At 47.6% G+C, this 24,684-nt stretch overlaps 1 protein-coding gene and 1 long non-coding RNA gene across 3 annotated transcripts in view; one reads left to right on the forward strand and one right to left on the reverse strand.

The window, feature by feature from the left end:
- Positions 1 to 2,086: 2,086 nt before the first annotated feature.
- Positions 2,087 to 24,684, reverse strand: part of TMEM86A (transmembrane protein 86A) — a 29,030-nt gene continuing 6,432 nt past the window's right edge. Inside the window, exons 2-3 of the mRNA XM_064163251.1 lie at positions 13,007 to 13,271; positions 2,087 to 8,841 (exon numbers count right to left, since the gene is read on the reverse strand). Of these exons, the coding sequence (XP_064019321.1) occupies positions 8,414 to 8,841; positions 13,007 to 13,271 (693 nt within the window). The 3' untranslated portion in view covers positions 2,087 to 8,413. The remainder of the gene's footprint in view (positions 8,842 to 13,006; positions 13,272 to 24,684) is intronic.
- Positions 8,643 to 16,692, forward strand: LOC135185967 (uncharacterized). Of its 2 annotated transcripts, XR_010306706.1 has the most exons (3): positions 8,643 to 8,692; positions 10,391 to 10,480; positions 12,719 to 16,692. It is a non-coding gene; the product is annotated as an uncharacterized LOC135185967 (long non-coding RNA). The 2 variants fall into 2 exon arrangements; XR_010306705.1 differs by lacking the exon at positions 8,643 to 8,692 and having other exon boundaries at positions 10,346 to 10,480.

Below are 24,684 nucleotides of genomic sequence, written 5' to 3' on the forward strand. Positions count from 1 at the left end.
GATAGACAGCAGCTGGGAGGTGTCAGGCTGCAGAGAGCACACAGCCTGTTAGACCCAAAGTGAATTCTTCAGAACAGCACTGAAGAAGAGGAAATGAGAATAAAAATGAGAACTCCCTAAACTTGAACTTTTCACTTCCTATGAAAACTGGGACCAGACAACTTTTCCCTTTTTACAGTGGCAAGCTTTATAAAGCTTTTTAGCCAGAACTGTGTGAGACTTGCACCCAAAACACAGGGTTGGTTGCAGTAATTGTGACACTTGGTCCTGTTTTGTTTTGGGGTTTGTTTTTTTTTTTTCCTGAAGAAAAAGGTGCTAAAAGCCTCGGGGACACAGTGACAAAGTCTGCAGAAGTCAGAACACAAGGTGTAATTAGTGGAAGTAGCTCTGCCTGGTCTAGCATGCAGAACAGCATTGCTGTGGTTGTGTAGTTTGCCTCTGCATGGCTCAAAAAGCCACTGCCCTTGGCCTCTGTAATGGTCAGTTCAACCAGGTGGAAGAGTGGGGCTTCTGCTTGGCAGGGCTGCTTCTGATTTTTCTCTTTTCCTTCCTTCCTTCTAAGTGGTTTCAGAAAGCAAGGTGCATGTTAAAGATGGTATTTATTTCTAATACCTTCTGCCAATGCACCTTAATGGTAATAAATGAAGGCAAAGACTGCAGTTCTCTCCTCTCTCTGTCAGTTTGCTACTGCAGTAGTCAATGAGAATCCTGCTTCTGAGTTCAAGAGGAGACTCTGGTTCTGCTTCCATGTCTCCACAGAACCCAGCAGCACCTCCATGATGATCTGGGCCTCATTATGTGAGATGGTAGATGAACATGGAGTCATGAAATACTTACATCCTCACAATACCAAGAAAGCAAATACAGGCTCTAGCTTTGCAGTGGGGCAGTCACTTCATGAAAGCACTGGCCATAGAGGGTAAAACTTGAGATCCCAAAGAGTCCAGGAATTTCAGTGCTGGTGGCCAGGACTACATAAGGAATCACAGACTATCTGAACCACTGAAGGATCAGCAGATTGACAGGGATAAATCCCCATGCATCTATCCTGGCACAGCTTCTTTAATTAATTTAGAATGAATTCTTCTCAGAGCTGGTCGTGGAATAAAAGCATAGCAGGGGCCAGACACACACTCAGCCTGAGAATGTTTTGTCACCTTTGTTCCATCTGGAGCTAGGAAGGAGGTGTGAGGAAACAGGATGCTCCTCCCAGCAGGCCTCTAAGTTTTTGAAAGGAATTGGGAAAGACTAAATAAAAAAAAGAGGAAAGAAGCCCCAAATTTTCCCTGTTGTTAACCCCTTTGGACTTCTTTGAAAAGAATTTCTAGCTGGTGCTGATTCATCAGGGGTACATCAGGGACTACTTCAGAAAGGGAGTATGAGAGGGTCTCTTTGAAGCCTGTGAGCCAATCCATTTAATTAACTGGGAGCAGTTAAACACTCCAAGTTTCTATGCTGTAAAACCCTGAAACCTGTTCTGCTGGTGACAGGTGGCCTGGTTCAGGATTAATGAAACCAAGTATCTGTGCCACTGCCATCAAACAGCTGAAGAAACTGGCATCACAACCTCAACCAGAGAAAACTGTCCACCCTACCCTACTTTTTCCTCTTAGAACTACTGCTGGGGTAGAGGTGAAAAGAGACTTGGCCATTTGTCTGGGATTTCTAGGCAGTAAGCAGCCTTCCCGGGGCAAGCCTTTGCAGCAAGCTGCCCTCCTCCTTGGCCATGTGGAGAAATGGCCACTGTATGTGGTGCTTGCTGTAGCAGCAAGGGATGAGGGTGCTTCAGGGCTCTACATCCCAGTGAACATGAGCCAGGTGCCACCATCATGGTAGTGCCTGGTCAGTTTGTATTGGATGTGCTCTGTCTGGGGAACCCTGAAACACAGGCAGGTGCACCAGACAGGAATGCTGTAGCTGACTCTGAGAACATCAGTCAGATTTGTTAGGGTGCTGGGTAGCTCCATGGCAGAGCCATACAACTGGTGGGCACAATGGTGGCACAAAACTGCCTAACACATAGCTTCAGTTGGCTGCACGCTCCTTGCTGAAACCATCACAGAAACAGAAAACAAGCGAGGAGACATTCTATCTGCACAGTAAAAACACCTGGTAAATTAATGGTTTTAATTGCTGTTACACACAGAAAAATGAGGGAAAAAAATACATTCCAAACACAGAATTAAAATAGTAAAATCAGCATAAAAATGTGTTAAGAAAAGATCCCAGATCCAGTGGCCCTGCTGCATGTGGTGACCTTTACAATCACAGTCAAGGAAGTAGGTGCTAGAGACTTTCAGACACGGCAAAATGCTTGACTCCCCAGGAGAGAGCAGCTGCCTCAGTCACATCTGACAGTGCACTCCCCCTGGAATGGGTGGGAGAGGGGCTGGAGCGAGAGGCTTGCAGGGGAACAACAGGTGGAGATTAGTATTCAGTACAGAGCAGCCAGTCTGCAGGCTCAGCCAGGCAGAACTACTGCTTTCCAATGCCCTTGCCTTTTTCCTCCCTCCCTTGGTTTTGTTTGGTTTGTAGGATTTTATTTAACGAAGCATCAGGTTCTGCTGGCCCAACCCTGCCAGCATCATAGACTTGGAGCAAGCCTCCCCAGGTGAATAACAGCAAGGCCTGATCCAGCAGGAGCTTGCACAAGCAAGGTCACGATAAGTGCATTTGTCCCAATTCAGCACCGTGGCCCAGTGGGCTGGCTTTGGTTTCTTGCTTGTTACCTGCCAGGAAAACATTTCTTCTATCATTTCCTGATGCTTTCTCAGTCTGTTGACTGACCTGAATTGGCCCAGCTGTGTTCCCACTTCGGTCTGGGTAGCACATCCCCTACTTCCCTTTTGTATGAGACTGGCTGCGTGCTTCAGCCTCACTGTTGAGCCATTGCACCACTCCAGCAGAGCTCATCCTGCAGCAGCGTAGTGTCACCACAGAAACAATACCAGCCACAGAAGTTTGGGCATTCCTGCCAACTGGCCACCTTTTTTTTTCCATTTGTAGTTTATCTAAACTTGGATATCTTTAGTCTTTACAATAAGAGCAAAAATGAAATAACGTTAAGAACATTTCCTCCAAACTTAAGGAAACTAAAACCCAACAAAGATTTTAAAGAAACCATAAAAATTTGCATTGAGTTTGCTTGAGTTCATATTAAGATAATATTTTACTGCAGCTGCTTCAAAATTCTGGTCCATTTCACACGTAGACAGCTCACGGTCTGTGGTGGGTAATTCCTCGCCTGGTGTTTGTACAGCAGCTTGCACTACCAGAACTAAGTAGTCTTTAGCTGTGCTCCAGATTTCAGTCGGTGAAGAGTAGCATTTTGATCCTAGCTGAGGACATGGTGATGGTTTACAGCTGTATTTCTACATCAGCTTTTGTTCTGGGCCTTAGGACTGGTGAGCCAAGCACTTCCTTCACTACAGATCCTGCTAGCTCTTTGATTCAGGTGAAAAGGAGTAACTCGAGAAAAATGTGCTGACCTTATTGAGTCCATCAAAGCCTTCCCTCTCTGCTGATTTTCAAGACAGTAAAACTTAGAATCACAGAAACTAAACATCCCTTTTGTCAGTTGTCCCATGAAACCCAGCCAACCTTCTGCAAAATGAAGGTTGAAGAGAACAACTTCATTTTCTGTTCCAATCTTTTCAACAGCCACAGCAGACTGTGAGAGCACTGTGTTTTGGCTGGAATTGATTTACTCTAGCTAACAGTCAGGGGTAAGACCAGACTGCAAAATATGGATGCCAGGTTCATGTCTAACAATTTGGTTAAGGCTTTTAAAAGAACTAAAAACCGTTTTCAAAACTGAAATTAGAGTTCAGACTTTTAAGCTAAACTCAGAGTTCAGGTGCAGCTGAGCCCACCATGTTAACCAGTAGGCATAAATACTTTGCATTTGCTTTCCATCTGATACAAACTGAAAAGGCAGTCACAGGTTTTAAAGAGAAGAAGTCCTCCAGAACCCTAAAAGAATTTTTAACACTAAGGTAGGATAATACTTGGGATTTATATAGCACTTTACATCTTCAAAGCACTGTATAAGCACTAATCCTCACAGCAGCCTTGGAAGGTCAGTAAGTGCTAATATCCCCATTTAAGAAATGGGGTGAGGGCCTGGGCTCCTGCTGTTGTAACTTGGCTTAGCACTACCCCTAATACACTTGTGCCTTTTTCCACCTGATGAGGCCCCAGAAAGTTTGATTTACTCAAGGCACAAAAGGAGCAAGCATGGATAAAAGGCAGAAGTACCCAGGAGGACTTCTGTTGTGAGAAGTCAGCAACTTCCCATCCTTTTCCAAGAGCAGTTATGATGCCTGTGCTTAAAAGAGCCTCTGTCTGTATCCAGAAACCAAGCAAAAGCACCTGCCACTGAGCTTTACAGTTGCTGTTTGCTTTGATCTGCTTACTCCAGAACAGCTTCCAAAATGACTGTGATAGCAAGCTGAAAACACACAGGTCTTAGGGTCAAACTACAGGACTGGCAAGTTTTGAAAAGCCACTAAAGTCTGTAGAGTTTGTCCTGGGCATTGTCTGTGCTTGTGTAAAAATGTATCAGTTGTCTTCACTCGTTACAACATGAAACCTTCACCTATCTACTTAAAAGCCATTAGAGTAATTCTTAAACCAATTAGTCTTACAGTTGCCTCCTCCTGGACAGGTATTAAGCACAAATACAATCTTCCTGGTAAAGTAGGAGTAAAGCTGTTAAAATCCTCTGGCTTCGTTCTTTTCAACTTGCCATTTCCACAGCAGCTTCCTCCTGCGGATGCTGGTGTGACTGGCACAGCTCAGAAGCATTACTGGCACTTAAAACCAGCTGCAGTTAGTACTGCTTCTTTGATTTCACTGGAAGTCCTGTGAGGGGAGGATCTATCTACAGAAAGAGATACAAGGCCGAAGTAAAAGTGCTGCATCTTTTATATGGCCAAATAAGGAGCCAAAAGATCTCCAAGAGGGTGGAAGCTACAGAAAGGAAAGAAAGCAAAGGCAATCAGTCCATGCGTGTAACCTTGAGTGACCACAGATGGGAACTGCAGAGGTGTCTGAACTCAGCAGTGTGATAAGAAACCCTCTGTACTTGGCAAGCAAAGGCACCCAACGCTGCTGGGGTACTTCATTTCCTCTGTCATGTCTGGACCAGAGACTGGGTGCTTCTCAAAGACTGGACACCTGAAAAGGGGGAGAATGAATCAAATCTCTCTGTTCTACAGTGCAAAGAGACAACAGGAAGCTCCTCAAAGGCATGAAGTGAAGCCTGCCTTTGCTGGGGTTGAGGGAACAGCTTTAATCCCCATAAAAGGTATTTAACAGACTGTCAGCAACTGCTTAGTGTTTTTCAGGGTTTATGAGACTCAGAATTGTGTCAAATCGGTGTCCACAGCAGCTGGTCTCTTCCCAGCAGGAAAGAGCCTGCAGGAAAATGGTCTCGTTCAAGTAACATGGATTAAAAGGACAAATACAGAGCAGGAGAGAGATTTTGTGGATTGAGAGCCTTCACTGGCAAACCTCTGATGCAGCCAGGAATCTCCCTCACTTCACATCCTGAGGGCTCTGCCTCATGTTTCTGGGACGGCTAAAGCTGTTGCAGCACTGGAACGGAGCCAGCGATGTGTCCTAGGCTGTGTCCCAGCCTGCACGCTCCAGGTGAAGGGACATCAGCCCACCTGGGCTACAAACATTGCTGCTCTCTCAGCCACCCAGAGACCTCTGCCACCAGGAACTGCGTCTCTGATTTCCTACAAGTATCATGTGACTGGTGGTGGAGCAGGGTAACAAAGCAAGGCAGGGTGAAAAGGCATGCAGAAAAGCAACTTGGTCATCTCCAGCAAACTAAGGACTATTCGTTTCTAGAGGAGGAAGAAAGAGATAACAGAAAGTCTTCTAAAGGGAGCTGGATTTGTCACACACATCTCTCAAAGCAAAGGAAACTCCGGGTGTGGGGGACTCCTCTGAAGGACTGCCAGCTAAGGCCTGCCAGGCTAAGGTCTGGACTGACCCATGACAAGGAACTGTAAATCAGAACGAAACGGGCTGCTTCCTCAAATACTGGGAGGATGGTGGGGATCACCCCAAATGCTTAGCTTTCCTCTTAGCTGGATCAAGCTGTTGCAGGAAGAGATTTGCCAACAGTTAGGCTGAGTAACAGCAGGTGACATCCACGAAGAGCTACACTGCAGGGTTCAAGCTGTGGCCAGGAGATAAGCAATGCTGATGAATGAAGATGTTTTGTGGCTCTAAATCCCCTTAGCAGTTTACTCCAGGCAGAAGCCAGTGCAGTGAATGAATACTGACGCTATTACGCAACAGCATTAGAAAGAAGAGATTACATGGGGCTGTGCTATTTACAATGCTTTCCCTCTCAGTACTGCAGCTGACCTTTCTGATCTCAATCTGAAAAGCAGCAGATGACCCCAGGGGTCAGGATGGCTAGCCTAGGTGTCTGTAATACTGCCTGCACTTGCACTAATGCAGGAGCTGTAGGGATGCGGTGTCTGTTGCCCACCCCTTCCCAGCATGCAAGGCTAGGGGGGAGCAGGAGACCCCTCAGCACCAAGGGAAAAAGCCAGCAGAGTTAATAAGGTTTCTTCAGCTGCTCCTGACCTTGCTGCACTCCTCAGGAAGAAGAGTTCCTGCTCTGCCAACTATGCCAGGGACTTGGCACCAAGTTTTCACCTGCAACAGTCTGGGCACACTATGGAGATTGTGGCAGCTTTCAGCCCACAGGGCTGGTCTGGAGGGCTGTCCCTCCTGCTCCCTCTGCCCATGGGGTGTGTATAGAATTGAGTTGTGCAGTCTGCTCTGGTCGTCTGCAAGGCTGAAGATGTGCAAGAACCCTCAGCAAGCTTCCTTTGTGCACTTGAGTGTCTTAAAACAAGCCATTGGGAAAGCCACTGGAGGAGCATCTTGATTCATGGGAGCAGCCCTAGGACAGACAGAGGGAAAAAGCACATTCAAGATAGTTTCAAACAGAAACAGAGGTTGCTCTTAGATATAAATAAGAGGGGGAAAATATACATATGATCAAAAATGAGCATGCAGGAAAAATTAGGGCAACTTCTTCTTAGATCTTTTTAAGAGAGTCTTAAGTTGGAAGTTATCTTGCTCCAGCAGATGGGCTGACAAGCCAAAGGAAGAACATGATCAGAACTAAACAGGCTTTCCTAGCCCTGAGGCATCTTCTCACTGCATCCACCTCAGCTTGAGAAGGAAGTGGCAGGCACTTTGGGCACACAGGACAGTGCTTTTCAGGAAGTTCTGCTGAAAAGGGCCTTTCCAACAAGAAGTGGTGCAGAGCTGATCGTTTGCCACCAGCTGGAAAAAAAAATAACCATCTACATCCAAAATCAGAGCCTTGAGCACAGGAGATGCTCACGTGGAGGTTCAAGAGAGATACTGCAAGCAGCAGCACTCCAGAGCTTAATGAATGTATGGAGTATTATTTGTTAAGATACTAGGGAAGAAAAGCACAAAGGTCAGATGCCTGCCTGCCATGCCAAGGATAATCAGGGCACACATTTGTGAGACACAGACTCCTGAGTCCTGCTGTAAAAATCAAAGTTCTTGATGTGCCCATTACATCTCAGCTATCCCTGCCAGCTGCAAACACCGAGTAACTCTGCACATGTGGTGGGGGAGAACACCCTGCCCTGGCTACCCACATGCCTAAAATCCCACCAGACTCCTACTTCTGCCACAAGTGGAAGCCCTGCACCTCCAGACCTGCACCAGAGCAGTGTTCAGCCTCGATCAAAGCACACAGCACTGCATGTCAGCACACCTCCTGTCCTGTGCTCTCTACTTGGTGTTTTACCCTGGTTCTGCTGGGGGCTGCCCCACATGCTACTTTTGACTCCAAAGCTTAGCCCTCATCTGGATATGCTAGTTTTACTCTACCTCCAGATTTCCTTCAGCAGAGACAAGAGCTCCAATTTGTGTACTGAGTTTGTAATGCAAAAAAAAGAGACAGATGGTGTTTAAATTAATTTTTACCATTGACTTCAGCAGAGATCTGTGCCTGTCTGCCTACTCTGAAAGCAAATCCTCTAGCACGGTGCATGGCCAACCTCCTTTTTATCAGCTCTCCTCTTCCTAGACATTCAGCATCAGTTTCAAGATAACAAGTAAAATGCAGTAGTACAGCACTTCCAAGGAGGAAAAGTTGAATGAGTAACTACTGCAGAGACAGTCTAAGCTTCCTGATGTGGACTCCACACTGAAGTAAGCTGTATTCAGAGAAAGCCATTGGGGAAATAAAAAGGAAAAAAAAGCCCCAAAAGTAATGCTTCAAAGAAGCCAAATCAACATCACCAGTGTGCCTAGAGAAATGGAGATCTCTCTCAGGGGTGAATGCAGCTACAGCACCTGAGATATAACCCACGTTGTTCTCAGACTATTGGCAGTCCACCTAGCTTCTCTTTCTGAAGTCCTCTTCGTCTCTGCTTTCTACAGCTGACAGTGCAATAAGCATTTGGGCTGCATAGTAAGTAGCCATGATGATGAAGCGTGAGTAGGGCACAGGAAAGCAGAACTTGTTAAGTGCAATGGTCAGATCCGACACCATGAAGAGCATCGCCCCGATGCAGGCCGAGAGCTTGGTCCATGTCCAGAGGTCGTTGCACAGCTGCATGCCAGCGACCGCTCGCCAGCCCATGAAGCCAATCAAGGCGATGTAGACAGCTACCAGGTAGGTGAATGGGCCTGAGAGGTAGGAGTACAGGAAGGCATAACAGGAACTGCAAACGACGCCCATCAACAAGCCGGCTTTGAGGTCCAAAGGCTTCATGCCGAAGGCTGAGGAATACAGGATGTGTGTGATGGCAAACATCAGCAGACCTGCAAAGAGGCATTGACATAGCAAATGTGACCTTTCATCAGTGGTAGCAGAAGAAAACATGTGGGGTCTAAATACACTGCATCAAACATGGGCTTAGATGTCCTGGCACATCCTTACATGTCCTTAAGTGTTGCAACCCTTATCACTTTCAGGGGGAACCATACTGACCACTTGGGATTGTGTTAATATGTGCATAGCAGCTCAGCCTTAGCACCACACTCCCAGACTGAGAAGGAGCCCCAGCACACCTACAGCTGCAGCCCAGGACAGCTCTGGTGTGATGCAAGCCCTCTTTCTGAGAGACCAGATGAATTAAGCTGCTGCAGAAGGAACAAAGCTTGGTTTTCAGGTGGTTCCACTCCCCTGTTTTGGAGAGAAGGGTGGGGGCAAGATCATCCTCTCTAACTATCCAAAGGGATTTGCTCATTAGAACAGGAAGGCTGAAACCAGAGCAGTGGAGAACAAAATACAAACAAAGTCACCAAACCCTCCAAACCCAGACACAAAGCCTGACCGTATTTAGCCACAAACCCAAAGGCACCTGGGGACTAAATCTGGCCTCTACTCCATCTCTGCCCATAGCTAGGAGAAACTCAAGCTGGAAAGAAGCAGCTGGCATATTTCAGGGACTACACTGATGTGATCTGCCAACAATTTTTATGGCTATTTCCACGATTCAGATGAACCTTAGCTGGAATCGGTGCAAACAAAATGCCGGCTTCCCTTTGAAGCACAGCACCCCTGAGAAATGCCAGACGTGGGTGTTGGATGGTGCTGTCCACATGTTATTCACTTGCCACTAATCCATCTGACAAAAAGTGTCACCAAGCCTGGCTGCAGCTGCTGACAACTGGCTGTCATGCCAGCTGTAGACAAAGGGCCCCAAACGGACTCCAGCTCCTCTGAACCTCCGGTTCCCAGCCCCACGCATGGTGCAGCTGCAGGCTGTCCCAGCTTAGCCTGGCAGGGTGATAGGGGTAGCTGGAAGTTCTCACACAGCTCTAAAGCATGAAATGAGGAAAAGGTCTTGGGAAGCTGTGTCCTTCATCAGGACACCTATTTACACTTAAAGCATGGTGCTGTGGTGTGAAGAGCAGTCACTAATGCCTGCTGCTGGCAGACATTTCTTCACCCTAATACGCTTGTGTTGAGGGAGCTCAAAGAAGGGGAAGTGTCTCCCTGCCTTCGGACATCCGCTCTGCTGTGGTGGGATGGATGAGAGGGGAACCTGCAGCAGGGAGGGGGCTGGTGGGGATCTGGTCTGCAAGGTGTGAGTCTAGAGAAAATGGACAGCATGAAGGGGAAGAAAAAGAAGTGCGAGGAGAGCAATGAGACGATGTTTGAGAGAGCTATTGCATACACATCATGGGCACAGCACTGAGGAAATCAAGGAGGGATTTAGGGCAAGAGCTGTTTGTAGTGTTACAGTGAGGGAAAGGGTAGAGCCCTGGGAGCAATAAGGAGAGGCATGAAGAGTGTTTTGTCCCTCTGTGTCATTAAAAGGAGAGCTCTGGGATGGGGATCTGAAGAATTGTGTCACTCGTGCAGGCAGCTGGCAACAGGAGGAGGAAGAAGAGAGGACAGGATGTGGCAGCCAAGCAGAAGCCCAGAAAGGCAGGAGCAGTTCTGTGATACGTGGTGAGTTCCATCACAAACAAAGGAGTCACCTCCCAGGTTTGCGTATTCAACAGCCACAAATGAAGCCAGGAACTGGGGAAACCTGTGATAGCTGCACAAGGAGGGGAGGTGCATTTCTCTTGCACTTCCTAACCTTTGGCATGGTTCTCACAACCATTTCAAGTAGATCAGCCCTTCTCCTCTCTGCTTCCTTCCCCTGAGTTTCCTTGCCTGCCACTGGAGTTGCTCCCCTCAGGCCTTTTTGTTGGTCCTTGTCTTCTTCACCCAGTGTATAAGCTGATTCTAAATCCCCACTATCAAGGGAGGTGGACATTAACACTGTAATGTGTCTTCTACATGCAGTAAGACACTAATCAGACAACAGAAACAACAAAGATGATAAGATGTCGAGTGTGCCAGGAGCAGGTTCCCAGGCTCTGACTTCGCTATGAAGTAATGAACAACTGCCCTTTTATAAACTCATTGTCTCACAAGCTATTCAAACCAGCTCCATTCCCAGCCCTTGTTTTCAGCCCAAAAGCTGTAGAAATTGGAACAAAAAGTACATTTTTATGTAGTGTTTCCTCTTATTCTCCTGAAATTTCAAATTCCCATAAACAATGATGTCAAAGGGTTGAATATTGTCAGTTGTCAGCAACAGCATCCTGCTGAATTGTAAACAGGAGAAAATATGCTTTGCAGGAGAGGTGAAGGATGAAGCAAGGTGATGTGCTCTATCTGCTGACAAACGTTAGCCCTTCACCACAGAAGATGGTAGCTTGGATTAGCATGGACTGAAGCAGGCAGGAGACAGCAGGCTGAGATTTTCCACATGCTCCAAGAGAGCTTTTGTTCTCCTTAAGAATTAAAATATGTCTAAACTTACAAAGCAACACCTTAGTTGTGAGACTAGGGTTGAAAAATCCAACTTACTTGCAGATTAAAACACATTAACCAAACACTGAGTTGCTGGGAGTGGTTGACCTTCCCCTAGCACTAAACTGGAGAGGGAACTCTGATATGCCAGCTTCATGGGAATGAAGAAGCTCTGAATAGTCCATGCACAAAAATGGTCATGGTGAGGCTCAGGCCTTGAATGTTTTCCAAGCCACAGCTCAAGGAACAACTGCAGGAGGCAAAACAGGAGCACATGCAGTCGTGCTGAGGGGGCCTGCATAAGCCAGGCACCTCTGTTAGGAGGAGGCCCACCAGTGAGAATGCTAACAGTCAGCACAGAGGGGATGGCACCTTAAGATAAAGCTGGAGCTCCTCATGTCCAAGCTTCATCCAGAAAGATCAGTCCTCGGGGGCCAATCTAAACCCCACCACAATCAGTATAAAATTTTACATGGACTTTTAGTGAGATTGGGATGAACTCTTGGGAGCAGGATTAAACCCACATTCTGAGCATTTGGCCTTTCCTATCTGGCATTGTACACACTTCCCTCTCATAAAGAGAGAGCTTGTGGGAATCTCAGAGTAAGACTAAACACTGACCTCATGAGAGGGGGAGAAAATAAGCCTTTGACTTTCAGACAAGTCAGAAAAGTTCCCTCATCACATTTTCCAGTGGGACAGTCACAGCATGGGTGTTACATGAGCTCCTGTGCTATCTAAACTAACTTCAGAAGCCCCACGAGTCAGTTTAGTGAAGGACTCAACTGCTGCAGACTTCTTATGACAGTCCAAGGGCAGGGAGTTGCAGGTTCAGCATGGCTTTAAATGATGGACCTAAGCCATCATGTTCTGGTTTGCAACTAGCAACATAAACCAAGCTTGTCTGGCTCAGAGGGATGAGGATCCTTGTGTAGAGAAGACAGGCCATTGTGGTGAGGGCTGTCTTTGAATCCCCATCATTTATAGAATTGTAGAATCATTAAGGTTGAAAAAGACCTTTAAGATGGGGTCCAGCCATAACCCAACTGCCATGAACCACATTTACATGTTGTGCAAACAAGACACGTCTTGCACAACAAGCTGTGTGATTCATCCTGATGAACCTGCAAGTAGGACAAGATTTCTGCTGCTTTGGCTTCTAACATCCACTTAAACACTTCCTCCAGGCTATATAGGCTTGTCTTATCAAAACATTAGAGTCCTCTCCACCTCTTCTCCATTGAGGACCTTTGCACCATGTGTCCCATTTCTGACCCCTGTAGTAGTGGGCTGATAGATCTCCCTGCGGAGACAGGAGGTAGATATTTCTCATAGCTTCATGGGAGCTGCCAAATGCCATAAGCATTTCCTTCTCTTCCCCAGGAATTGTGTCCATGCCACCTTCCCAGCTCCAGCCATCTGTGATGCTATAAGCATGTGCCAGGGAACCAAACTTGCCCCAGCTACCTCTCTAACCTTAAGAGAAAGACTCATCTGTGGTGTGGCTCCTCTGACCGTGGTGGATTTTAATCAAAGGATGAGTGCTTCCCACTGCCTGGGGCTTAAGCTGTACATGAATAAACAAAGCCTGTGGCCCAGTAACTCATCACTAAGTAAAAAGGGTAACAGCTGGGCACTGTGGCATCCCTTTAGGACTGACAGCACACTCACCATGAATGAAGTAGCCCTGCTCCTGCCAGATGAGAAAGGCGTCTCCCACTGCCGAGAATATGAGTCCTGCTAGGATGCGGCTGGCGCTCCGGTGTGACACTAAGAAGTTAATTCCATGAGCCAGAAGGAAAACCCACAAGCAGAAGATGGGCAAACATTTGATGAGAGCACTGAACCAGGAGGGGCTGGAAGTTGGCAACCAGAGGACAAAATAGACGCAAGTGGCTTTAAAGAAGGGCACTAGTTTGGGGCCTTCACTCTTCACCTGAAAGAAAGAAACATTGACAATAGTAAATTAAAGAGGGGCATCAGTAGAGCAAACTGTGTAACTGAACTGTCTCCTTCCTCTGAAAGCTGCTCTTTCATCTATGATGCCAGCTAGCAGCATTTCTACCCTAAGAAGGGCTGGCTGAACTTGACAATGGAGGTTGCTTTTGGCATCGCCGCATGACTTCAAACCCCATCACCTCAGCCTCTCAGGGCAGGATGTGAGTTCCTCAGCTGACTAATGACAGCATCAATCAGGTGTTGCTTTGCTCTAGCAATACACTAATAACATACTGCCCATACTACAGGAAGCGTTTTGACTCAAGGCTCTGCTGTGTAAACCCAGACACAGAAATGCAGCCTGACCACAGGGCTACTTGTAACAAAGCCACAGCAGAGGCAGGGACCAGAGTGACAGACTCCACAAGCTGGGCCTGTTCTTACCATACATCTAGCTGAGACCACTCTGGGCAGTGATAAGATGCACCTGGTGTTCACCTGCCTTCCTGTGATACATCTGCATTCTTAGTGCAGGTGGAGAAAACCCCACAGGAAAAACAAAGCTGTGGTTTTATTTTCCTCCTGAGGTGCAGCTGAGGGCCAAAACTAGGAAGAAAGGAATAGAATGTGACAGCCTCTGGTGCCTGCCTGGGGTCTTTCAGGACTGTTTCCTCCTGCAGAAAAGGCAGTGCAGCCTTCAGAACTGCCCTGCAAGCAAGGGTTGCTTTCATCTTCTCATTTCTTTGGTCAGTCAAGATTTAGTCGCTTAGTATCACAATTTCCCACTACTCATAGCCAAAGCACAGAGAATCCTCCTGCACTGGAGGAGGACATGGTGCAGAATACAGAAGCAGTGGAGCTGGGTTCACACTGCAAAGCCCATCATATCTGAACACCCATGTGTGACTCTCTGGGGTGCTGACACAAGGAGCCCAAGCTCCAAAAACCTGCAAAAGAAACAGTGGTCTTTTTTTCCAAATCACTTGGCCCTATTTCTGCTTCCTGCATCATGAGACATTGCTGTGACAGAAACCCAGCTTCCATTTCCCTTTGATGCAATGTGCCTTGGTGCAGATACTCAAATAGCTGAAGACTGCACAGCAAATATCTTCATGCTTACAGCACTCAGTCATTAAAGCCTAAACTCATCAAAATTCAGAAGCTTTTGCAGACACAAGAGAAGCTGGAAGACAAAGGCAGAGCTGGTGGAGGACACCTTTACATGCAGTATCTAAAAAGGGAATGCAATCTCTGAAGAAACAAGACCATAAATAAAGGGCATCCCAAGAAGACAGTGCTTTCAAAACTGTTCTCACATCTGATGGAATTTTCCCCAGCACATCAGCAGTTTCTTAGCAGGAAGGTACTTCATTATTCCTATATACATTATTCATAGGCTATTGCCAACACCATTTTTAAACACTCCATTAAACAAGCAGGCTACACAATTCACTCACAAAGGGACATCAGCAAGCCGTTAACTTTCTTGTAGTACACGGGGAGCCTGTCGTGAGTCCTCTACTTAGGTTGTCTAAATTAATCACCATTTACCACTTCTCCTCTACATTCCTTGGGAGAATTCTGGCAGCAAATAACAAATGAACTTGACATAAAACTCATAAAAGCCCACGGAGTCTCACAGCACAGGGGGTGTCTGCAAACTATCAAGTATCACAAGGCAAAGAATGGAGCCAAGCTTCCTCCTTCAGCCCTTCTAAAGTAGGCTATCCAAAGCCTGTGCCCACCCAGCTCCAGCTCTGCCTCTTCCCCTTCTGACTCTTTTTCATTAAGAAGGTAGCTGATTGCATTCATCCTCTCCAGTTGCAGGCAACAGATGACAGTGCTTCTGGCAGGGTTTCCTCCTCTCCCCCCCACCATAATGAGCCCAGGATCTTCACCAAGGAGCTACAAAGCATGAAAGCATTTTCAGCATCAACAGTGCTCTAGGTCCCTCTAACAGTCTCAGCTAAGGTAGGTGGTTTTGTATCTCTGAAGACAAAAGTTCATGCTGAATGATACAGTTAAAGCTCAGCCTTGTCTGCAACACATCCCAGAGGCACTGGTAGAAGCATACAGGAGAGTGGTTGGGTTAATAAACACAGGAAGTTTTATTTAATACCTCATATTAAAAGAGAAACATCTGCTAGCAGCAGTCACCACTAGAATCACAGCTTACCCTCCCCTGTGTGTGTGCATGATGAGACAGGTTTTAATTACACTTGCCATTTTCCCCAGGAGCCTTGCCTTCCTGAATAGAAGATATGCACTTGTGCTGAAAGATTATGGTTGCTTGCTAGCCTTGAAATTACCATTTTTACTATTTCAATATGAACTTTTCCAAGCCCAGCCAGCATTATTTGAAAACAGTGGTCTGTAGTATTTCCATTCTCATAACAATTAAGGACTTTTTCTAGCACAAGGAGTTTCCAGTCTCAGTTACTCACTTATAACCTTGGAATTTATAGTGTTGCAGAGTCCTTGTGTAAGAATAACCTCATGTATCTAGAAGGGCTACAGGCTTCTCATTAATGCTTTACTCCTTGATGCTTTTTCTACAAGTAGGCTTCAAATGAGTTATTTCCCAACCTGCCCTTGCCATTACTGAATGAGCAGCTGCAGCTCAGTGGAGCCCTTGTGCTGGCTCCAACCCAAATGGGTGCCCCACCAGAGACTCCACCTGCTAAGACAGAGGTGCCTGTGCAGCTGAGGGCTGGCCAGCACATCCTGCTGGGATAGCATGGCACTGGAAATACTCTCCTGAGAAAGGCTGAGGTAACCAGAGGGTGAAGATGGGGGATTTGCTTCTGTTTGGATATGTGGCCAAGGCCTGGGAAGAGGTGATGGGGCAACTTACCACCTGGAGGACAAGTCAAGGCTGGCATAGGGAAACCATGTACCAACAAGTGGAGACTGTGGCTTGAGGAAAGACAAGCACGTCATTCATGACTGGACTTGCCTGTACCTCAGGGAAGGGAACACTATTTCTAGGCTGCATCAAAACACCCATCCTCTTTTTGCACCTCTGTCTCACAGAATATGAGCTGGGGCTGTGCCACTTGCAGAGGTGACAAGGTCCTCTTTGCTAATCCCTGTGATTTTCATGGCTTTAAGCTGGGTTTTGACATTTTGTTACAAATTCTATCGCATTTTGCTTCCTACTCATTTTCTTCTCCTGTTGCTATTTTACTCTGGGCTAAAATGCAGTACAGAAAACATCCTGAATGCAATGGCAAGGCAGAAATTCCAATTTTGAATTTCTAAACTGAGCATAATTTAAGGCATTTTTTCAAGTGCTATGTTACTTAGTACTATGTTACTTAGTCTTTAGAAATCAGTTTACATTCCTGTAAATCCACTACCTCTGTGGAATTCCAGTGAAAGTATCATCTATTAAATTATCTGTATCCAGCCACACCAAACTCTCCAAGACTGAGGCAGATTAGGAGGTCTGTCTTGGCTCTCACCAAGAGGTTTTGGAAAATGATTTTCAGACTTCCCTTCCAACCTCAACCATTCTGTGATTCTGTGACCTTCAGACAGAAAATGATACTGACACATGCAACTCTGTGGAGACTAAAGGCTTGGCTATCCATCTGCCTGCTAGGTTTACAGTATCCCTGCTTGTTTTGTCTGTTCCCATTCTGCTCCAACACTGTTCATTGCTGTTCTTCAGCAGTGACAGATGATGCTATCACATAAGTATCCCAGTCATGCTGTGATGTGGTATTGGTGTAAGACATCAAGAGAGGTTAGGCTAGCTGATGAAGAAACACAAAGACAGAAGTGGCAGACCTGAAGAAGTAGCCAAGGCTAAGAAGGACTGACAGAAGTTCCCAATGTGAAAAACATGTACAAGACATAGCACACAAGGATGACCAAACCCTTCAGACAACTTCTAAGCTGTATCTGCAAATTAGTTACTGGTGGCTCGCCAAGAGCCCAGGGGTCCCTGCTGAGTGATCTCTTCTTGCACCTCCCTGCCGTGCAGCACTGGGAGATGCTCAGAATTCACATCTGTGTTCATAGGATCACAGGATGTCAGGGGTTGGAAGGGACCCAAAGAGATCCTCGAGTCCAACCCCCCTGCCAAAGCAGAACCGTACTATCCAACACAGATCACAGAGGAACACATCCAGACAGGCCTTGAAAGGCTCCAGAGGAGAGCCCACGACCTCCCTGGGGAGTCTGTTCCAGTGCTCTGTGACCCTTACGGTAAAGAAGTTCCCTCTTGTGTTGAGGCAGAACCTCTTTTGCTGCAACTTACACCCATTGCTCCTTGTCCTACCCCAGGGAGCAAGTGAGCAGAGCCTGTCCCCCCGCTCCTGGCAGCCTTCAGATAGTTATAAACATTTATTAAATCCCCTCTCAGTCTTCTCTTCTCCAAACTAAACAGCCCCAGGTCCCTCAGCCTCTCCTCACAAGCCATGCCTTCCTGTCCCCTAATCGTCCTCACAGCCCTCCACTAGACCCTCTCCAGCAGATCCCTGTCCCTCTTAAACTGGGGAGCCCAAAACTGAACACAGTATTCAAGATGAGGTCTCACCAGGTCAGAGTAGAGGGGGAGGAGAACCCCCTCTGTATTAACCAATAATCACTACAGGCTATGACTCAAGAGTATCTGTGCTGCTCCTCTGCACCACAGTCAGCCTGTGCTGACTGCTGCAGGCACATAACCAAACCAGAACATGTACAGCTAACTCCTCTGCCCAGAATTACCTACATCCACAGAGGCATGGCTGTGTTTCTAAGTCAGTGCTCTGATTCTCTTTAACATTTGTCAGTTGTCTTTAACTATATTGCATCTGGGATGAAGAAAATCCAGGTGTCACAGTGAGTGAGACATCTTGAAGCTGAGGTATAGAACATCACAAGCTGATTGCTCTGACATGCTGACGTTGGGGAATGTGCACTCTCTAAGCCTCACACTGGTCCCAGGAAGGAACATGGAGTGTCAAATAATGCTTTTCCCCACACATGTCTTACACCAGCCTGCTCAGAGAATCAGTGCACAGCCTCTTCCACATACCAGCTGTGTGCCAACCTGCTGTGGTAATATGGCTTATGCCCACTGGGCTCTAAAATGCTGCTTTCCAGGAAATATGTTTTTAAAATAATGCCCCAGCTACTCCACAGAGCAACACTTGAGCATAATTGTGGGCACAGGCCAAAAAAAGCTGGGCTGTTTTCCTCCACCCACTCCTCCCAGCAGCCTTGGTTGGCCAAGTACTGGTTTGTGTATCCACAGCTGAGCTGTTTCTTCTGGGTTTTGGCATCCTGCATCAGTTCTGCCCTGCAGTGCCAATAGCTCTTAGCCCAACTTGTACACCAATAAATGTTTATGTGACTTTGTTGCCAGGTATTATGCTGCCAGTGCAAGCCCATGGCTTATGTTTCCCATTCCCCATAATATGTGGCTCTTTGCAAGGCATTCAGGGCCTCCTGTGCTGTCTGAATCACAAAGGGAGAGCTGCTTCAGCCAAGGGATGGAAAGCAGTTAGGACATTGCAAGTATGTGCCACAGGCTCCCCTCTACAGAGCAATGGGGAACCAACAGAATTCCCATCAGGCAGAGTCTACACAAATCCAATCTTTGTGCTTAACCAAAATGAGTGGGGGGGGAAACTGACTGCCTTTTGTCAAGGAAGGCATTGGTGGGTACATGCCCCACGTTGTTCCTGAGGTAACTTGTGAGACAAAATGCTTGTCTATGGAAGGTGGCAAAGAGCTACTGAACCAGCCTGAAATACTGGGTTGACCTGCCTGAAATACAGGGTTGGAGCAATATATTTGTGCAGGAGCAATATATTTGTGCAATAAATAAGAAGATGTATGTTTGTGTTGGAGATGCCATGGGCCAGGCATCCAAGACAGATGGCTCCTGAATAGATTCCACGTGCTGCAGGGAATTCCAGATGATAGACAAACCCTCCTCCCCTCACACAGAGGCAAGTTCATAGAGGCTCCATCTACAAGGGACTTGTAAAATAATCACCCAGAAGGTGGTACATGATTAGCCTTTGGGAGAATGTGTCTGCTGATAATCCTCCATCTCCATCACGCTTATTGTATGCAGTGAGTTTTGCCAGGCCTTGTACTGCTTTAGTGGAGCTACTGGCACTCCCCAGCACAACTCATGACCTCCAGTGTGCCTACAAGGCTAGTGCAGTGAAACCTGGCCCATGCTCATTTGCCCAGCCAGACTCACTCCTAAGTGGTCAGAAACTCATGGGTTGGTCTGACAGCAGAGCCTCCATGGTTCAGTGCAAGCCAGAAGTAACAGGGCCTGGCCTGAACACTTTCTACCTGCAAAAGGACCAACCTCCCACCTCAGCCATGTGTGGCAGGGGCCTTGGGGTCCAAGGCAGCTCTTCTACTCTCAGAGTCTCTTCAGCTCCTGCAAAACAGGGCTGGTTTGTTAGCTTCTCTCATTTCACCCTCTACCCCAGAGCCTGGATATTCTCTTCCTCCCCCCAGTTAAACAAAATAAAACTTCACAGCTTTGTTCCACAATAGACTGACACAGACCTGGGAGCTAGAAATATCCAACTTCTTTTTCTTAAAGCCAAGCTCTGTCTAGTTGCCAGAAAAATACAATTTAAATGTTGGCACAGGCCCTCACAGTCCTTGGGTGGTGAACTCAGCTATATTGCTGCACAAGTTCTTGGCATGAGAAAAGTCATCCTTTGGTGGAGGCACAGGAGAGCAGGCAGTGGGTGAGAATTAATCAGATTGGCACCTGCAAGGGCCCCTGTGCAGGACTGAGCTGCTCCACGCACAGCTGCAGGCAGAGGAAAAAGAGAGCCACAACAAAAATGCTCATTTTCAAGCCAAAGTCCTGCCCAGCTTGCAGTCATCGACATTCAACCTAACCTCCAGATTAACCAGAGGGGGTGAAAACCTCTCAGCACCTTCTCAGCATCTTCTACCCAGCTGCAGGGAGAAGGGAGGAAGCTGGGAGCAGGGATTTCCCCGCAGCCGCCCGGCAGCAGGGCACCGGCTGCCTGCACCAGCCTCTCCCAGGGGAGAGCAGGGCTCCGGTCCCCGCAGCGCGGCAGCGCGCCTGGGCACGGCGGGGCACGGCGGGGCACGGCGCGGCCGCCCAGCTGCGCGGCGGCAGGCGAGGAGCGGCGAGAAGCGGCGCTTTGTGCCCGGCCAGCTGCGGGGCACGGGAGCAGGGCTCGGCGTGGCGCAGGAGGCTGCAGCCGCGGCTGCTGCAGAGCCCTCTCGGCTGACGCTGGCTCTCCGAGCGTGATGCCTCCCCCACAGACAGCTGTCACACGCTGCCGTCTGTCGCCAGCCGTAGGACGCTGCTCAAGAGAAGTCTGTGCCGCCCGATGCTTTGCCTTGGCCCTGCTGCGGTCTACCACCTGACTCCTGCTCTCCGCTGTGTGGGAGTCTGCTTCCCAAGGGGACCGTCTAGGACAGGTTTCAGGAGAAAACTGCACTGAGCACACTGTGTGCAAAGGATACTTCAATGGTTTGGGAAGGTGAAAGATGGAAACATCAGACAGGCCTTGGGGCCTTCTCCAGAAGACACCAGAACACCTGCAACTGGGAACTCGTGTGCAGTGGCCAGGGAGGGAGATGAGTGGTAACAGCAAAGGGGCCTGGCAGCCTTCACTTCAGCCCCTTTCAAGTTAAGGCAGGAGGAGCCACTGCTGCTCACACAGTCACACAACGGCAGTCCGCTCTCGTCTTCAGGTGCTTAATGAAGCAATTAAGAAGCAGTGGGTGCTGAGCAGTCACACGGAGCATCACGGGGCTGCTGACGAGGTCAGTTTGGCTCAGCAGCCAATGTGACCTGGGAGCTCTTGGACGTTGTAACCCTCTGCAGCTATACTCACAAGCTAACAAAACAAATTATCTGTAAACACCTGGGATGTCTAGCAGCAGAGGGAAGTAGGAAACTGGAACCTTGCCTTTGAAAGACTCCTGGCAGAACAGGAGTGAGGGAACAGCCCCATAACAGCCTACAGCAGAGGCAGGTGGCTCTAGAGCCAAGGAAATAATCACCACCACACAGGGCACTGCCTCTGCCACATCTTCCATGAGAAGCCCACTCCTGCCTCTTAACACTGCCTAAAGCTGTTCTGAGACACTGGACCACAATGTTTAAGATGGTGAAGACTTCCTTCAGCAGATGTTAACTCACAAAAATCAAACTACAGACAAACACATTTCACCCTGAACTGGACTCATTTTTTTTCTAGGTCTCGTCTGTTTGGGTTGGGTTTTTTCTTTTCCATTACCAAGCATTCACCCATCCTGCCTACTGGACCAGCATAGGACCACAAGCAGGGCTGTTTTAAAAACCTTTTCTTACTCTGCAGCAGCAATGACTGACTCCACATGGGTAGCAAGCCCATAGCTGACAGCAGTTGCCTTCTGAGTACACTTAGCAATGTACCACTGCCAATGACCAACAACATTAAACCAGTCAAGAATTCAAAGGTCCGCAGGGCTGTAGGAGCTGCCACAGACTAATGCTTTCAGGGTAGAGCACTGGCTCTCAGGAATGAAAGCCAAAACAAAAGAGCATTTGCCTGACAGCATCTTGTGTCAGCAAAGATTGCTTTTCCCTCCTGGGATTCCAGATCTTCCTTTGTATGTGGCAGAAAGCAAGCTTCTCTCTGAACATCTCCTGTGCTCTAACTCACAAAAGAACCCTTTGCAGATGTTTAAAAACCTCAACCACGATGGATCTGTCTTTTCATTTTGCTCACCAGGGCTTCAGTGCTATGAATGCAAGGGCAGGCATCTTTCCTCAGAGAGCAAGAGCAGTGGGACTGTGTCCCCTCATGCAGCCCAGGAACTCAGCAGGACTTTGTGAAGCCAGAGGGAACCTTCAGGAGCCAGCCAGCAGCACCCTGAAATGCACAGTGGGTGGCTGTTCCAGGCAATTGCTCCCAGCATGAAAAGAGGCACTTATTTGGCCTGTCACACTAAAATCCAGATTTAAAAAAAAAAAATCTACTTATAGAAGTCTCCACAACTCATCTTGGGGATGGTTTCCAGGCTACAAGCACATGTTCTCAAGAGACTTATTATTTATATCACAACTTATTATTTATATACCATCCTTCCGTGAAAGAGAATGAATTTTTTTTGTTACCCAGAAAGAAGAAGTGGTTAAGTTGTATGTTACTTTTAGCATTTCCTTGGAGGGCCTGGACAAGCCCAAGGTGGTGGCTGTGGGCACAGGGCCACAGCAGAACACAGCAGCTTCTTGCAAGGCCTGTGGCTGCAGACAAGTGCAACACACTGACATCTGCTCCACAAAATGTGTGGCAAGACTGGGGCATCTCTCCAGTCTGAGATGGGTGCAGACCCAAACCAAAATGCTCCAGTGAGAACTGTTTCCTCTTCCCTTGTCAGCACCAAGGAAAGACTCAGTCTCCAGGGTAACAGCAGTGAGGGATGTATCTGCACACCAATTGTCCTTAGGAATGAAATCCAGCTGAAATCCACCTTTTGCCTCCACTCTCCCATCTCCAGCCTTATTTGCACCCCATAACATTTATGTACTTGTTGGAGGTCCTCAGCCACCCATCCTTTGGCTGCGCTGCGAGGATGAACAGAAGAACAGGTACTTGGCAAAGCTCAACCCTACCACATGCTGCTTTCCCAGAAGGGATTGGTGTTTAGGAGGGAAGGGAAGCCCTTCCATCCAGAAACAACTTCAACAGAGACGACCTCATTGCACACAAAGACACATCAAGGATGCAATTGCCTCCACTAACCAAAGGGCACTTCTGCAGCTCACCTTTCAGTCTTTCATTTGTCCACACCTGGCAGGTGAGGTTTTTGCAATAGCAACAGGAAAGCAAAACTGGGACAGAAGAGGAAGACAGCTGCCAGGGGCTGGGAATGCTTGCAGCTCAACACAAGAGACAGCCATACAAATCCTTACAAGGAGATGCAATAAGAGCAGCAAAAGCATTCAGACGAGCTGGGGAACGCAGGAGGGACAGCTTAGCTTATCTTGTGCCCAGTGGAAATCTGAATGAAAAGCTCTACCTGTATATCATGTCTGGTGAGCTGAAAGCTTGTGAAACACTAAAGAAAATTAGAAGGTAAAAGAGCAATGTACTCCAAGATTTGTATCAGGTGCCAAGATTTGTATCAGGTGTGCTACTCTGGTACCTTACAGAAAAGCAGCATGTTATCATAGGACCAATAAGTATATTTAAGAGACAGAAGGATGTAAGGTCAAAGTGTGATAGTGCAGTCAGATCCTATTTCCAAGATCTGCTCTTGTGACCTGGGCAAGGCAGAATCAGACAAAAAGAATCACACGAAGAGAAGCTGGACTTTCCCAGGCAGTCTCAGCATGTGTGGAGCATGCAGGTGCAAACACTAACCCACACACTCCCAGAACTTACACTAACATACCAAGGGTTTCACTTGCAAAACCCCTGCTGTAATCAGGCTGCATACACAAATGCAAACCGTGCTCAAAAAGTGTTGCAGCTGCTTACCAGTGTTACACCTTTGCACAAGGGTGCAAGTCACAGTATCACCAAGGTTGGAAGAGACCTCATAGATCATCAAGTCCAACCCTTTACCACAGAGCTCAAGGCCAGACCATGGCACCAAGTGCCACGTCCAATCCTGCCTTGAACAGCTCCAGGGACGGCGACTCCACCACCTCCCCAGGCAGCCCATTCCAGTGTCCAATGACTCTCTCAGTGAAGAACTTTCTCCTCACCTCGAGCCTAAATTTCCCCTGGCGTAGCTTGAGGCTGTGCCCTCTCATTCTGGTGCTGGCCACCTGAGAGAAGAGAGCAACCTCCTCCTGGCCACAACCTCCCCTCAGGTAGTTGTAGACAGCAATAAGGTCTCCCCTGAGCCTCCTCTTTTCCAGGCTAAACAATCCCAGCTCCCTCAGCCTCTCCTCGTAGGGCTGTGCTCAAGGCCTCTCACCACAGTCCACAGATGCATGGGACCATAGCCAAGTGGAAACTTCACAAATGTCAATTAAGGGATGAACTTGTCATCAGGCTCCTTTAATAGGAGGGTTGGAGATAAAAGCCATGCAGCTTAGTTCTCCTGCAATGGAGCACAAGGCAGCACTGTTATCTGAGCACCCTGGCTGGCTCTGCTTTGTGCTGTAACAAAACCAGAAGACATAAGAAAATAGGGATAGGGTAGCCAAGTTATGGCCAGCCACCACAAGCCCACTTCTGCTGAAGCCATAGGAGACAAAGAGACTCACATAAGGCTGAGGATCTGTCTGTTGTGTCTAGTATGTACCAAAACCTAACTGGTTTAAGATCAAACTTGCCTTCAATCTCAAGCACTGATTCAGTCAGAGGCTACTTGCAATTCACAGAAATGCACACTTTTTGATATGTGATTGGAAACTTAACACCTAATGCCAACTGGCTTCTTACCTCTTGTCAAAGCTGATG

This window comes from Pogoniulus pusillus, chromosome 24 (genome assembly GCF_015220805.1).
Source record: "Pogoniulus pusillus isolate bPogPus1 chromosome 24, bPogPus1.pri, whole genome shotgun sequence".
In the NCBI taxonomy this organism is placed as follows: Eukaryota; Metazoa; Chordata; class Aves; order Piciformes; family Lybiidae; genus Pogoniulus; species Pogoniulus pusillus.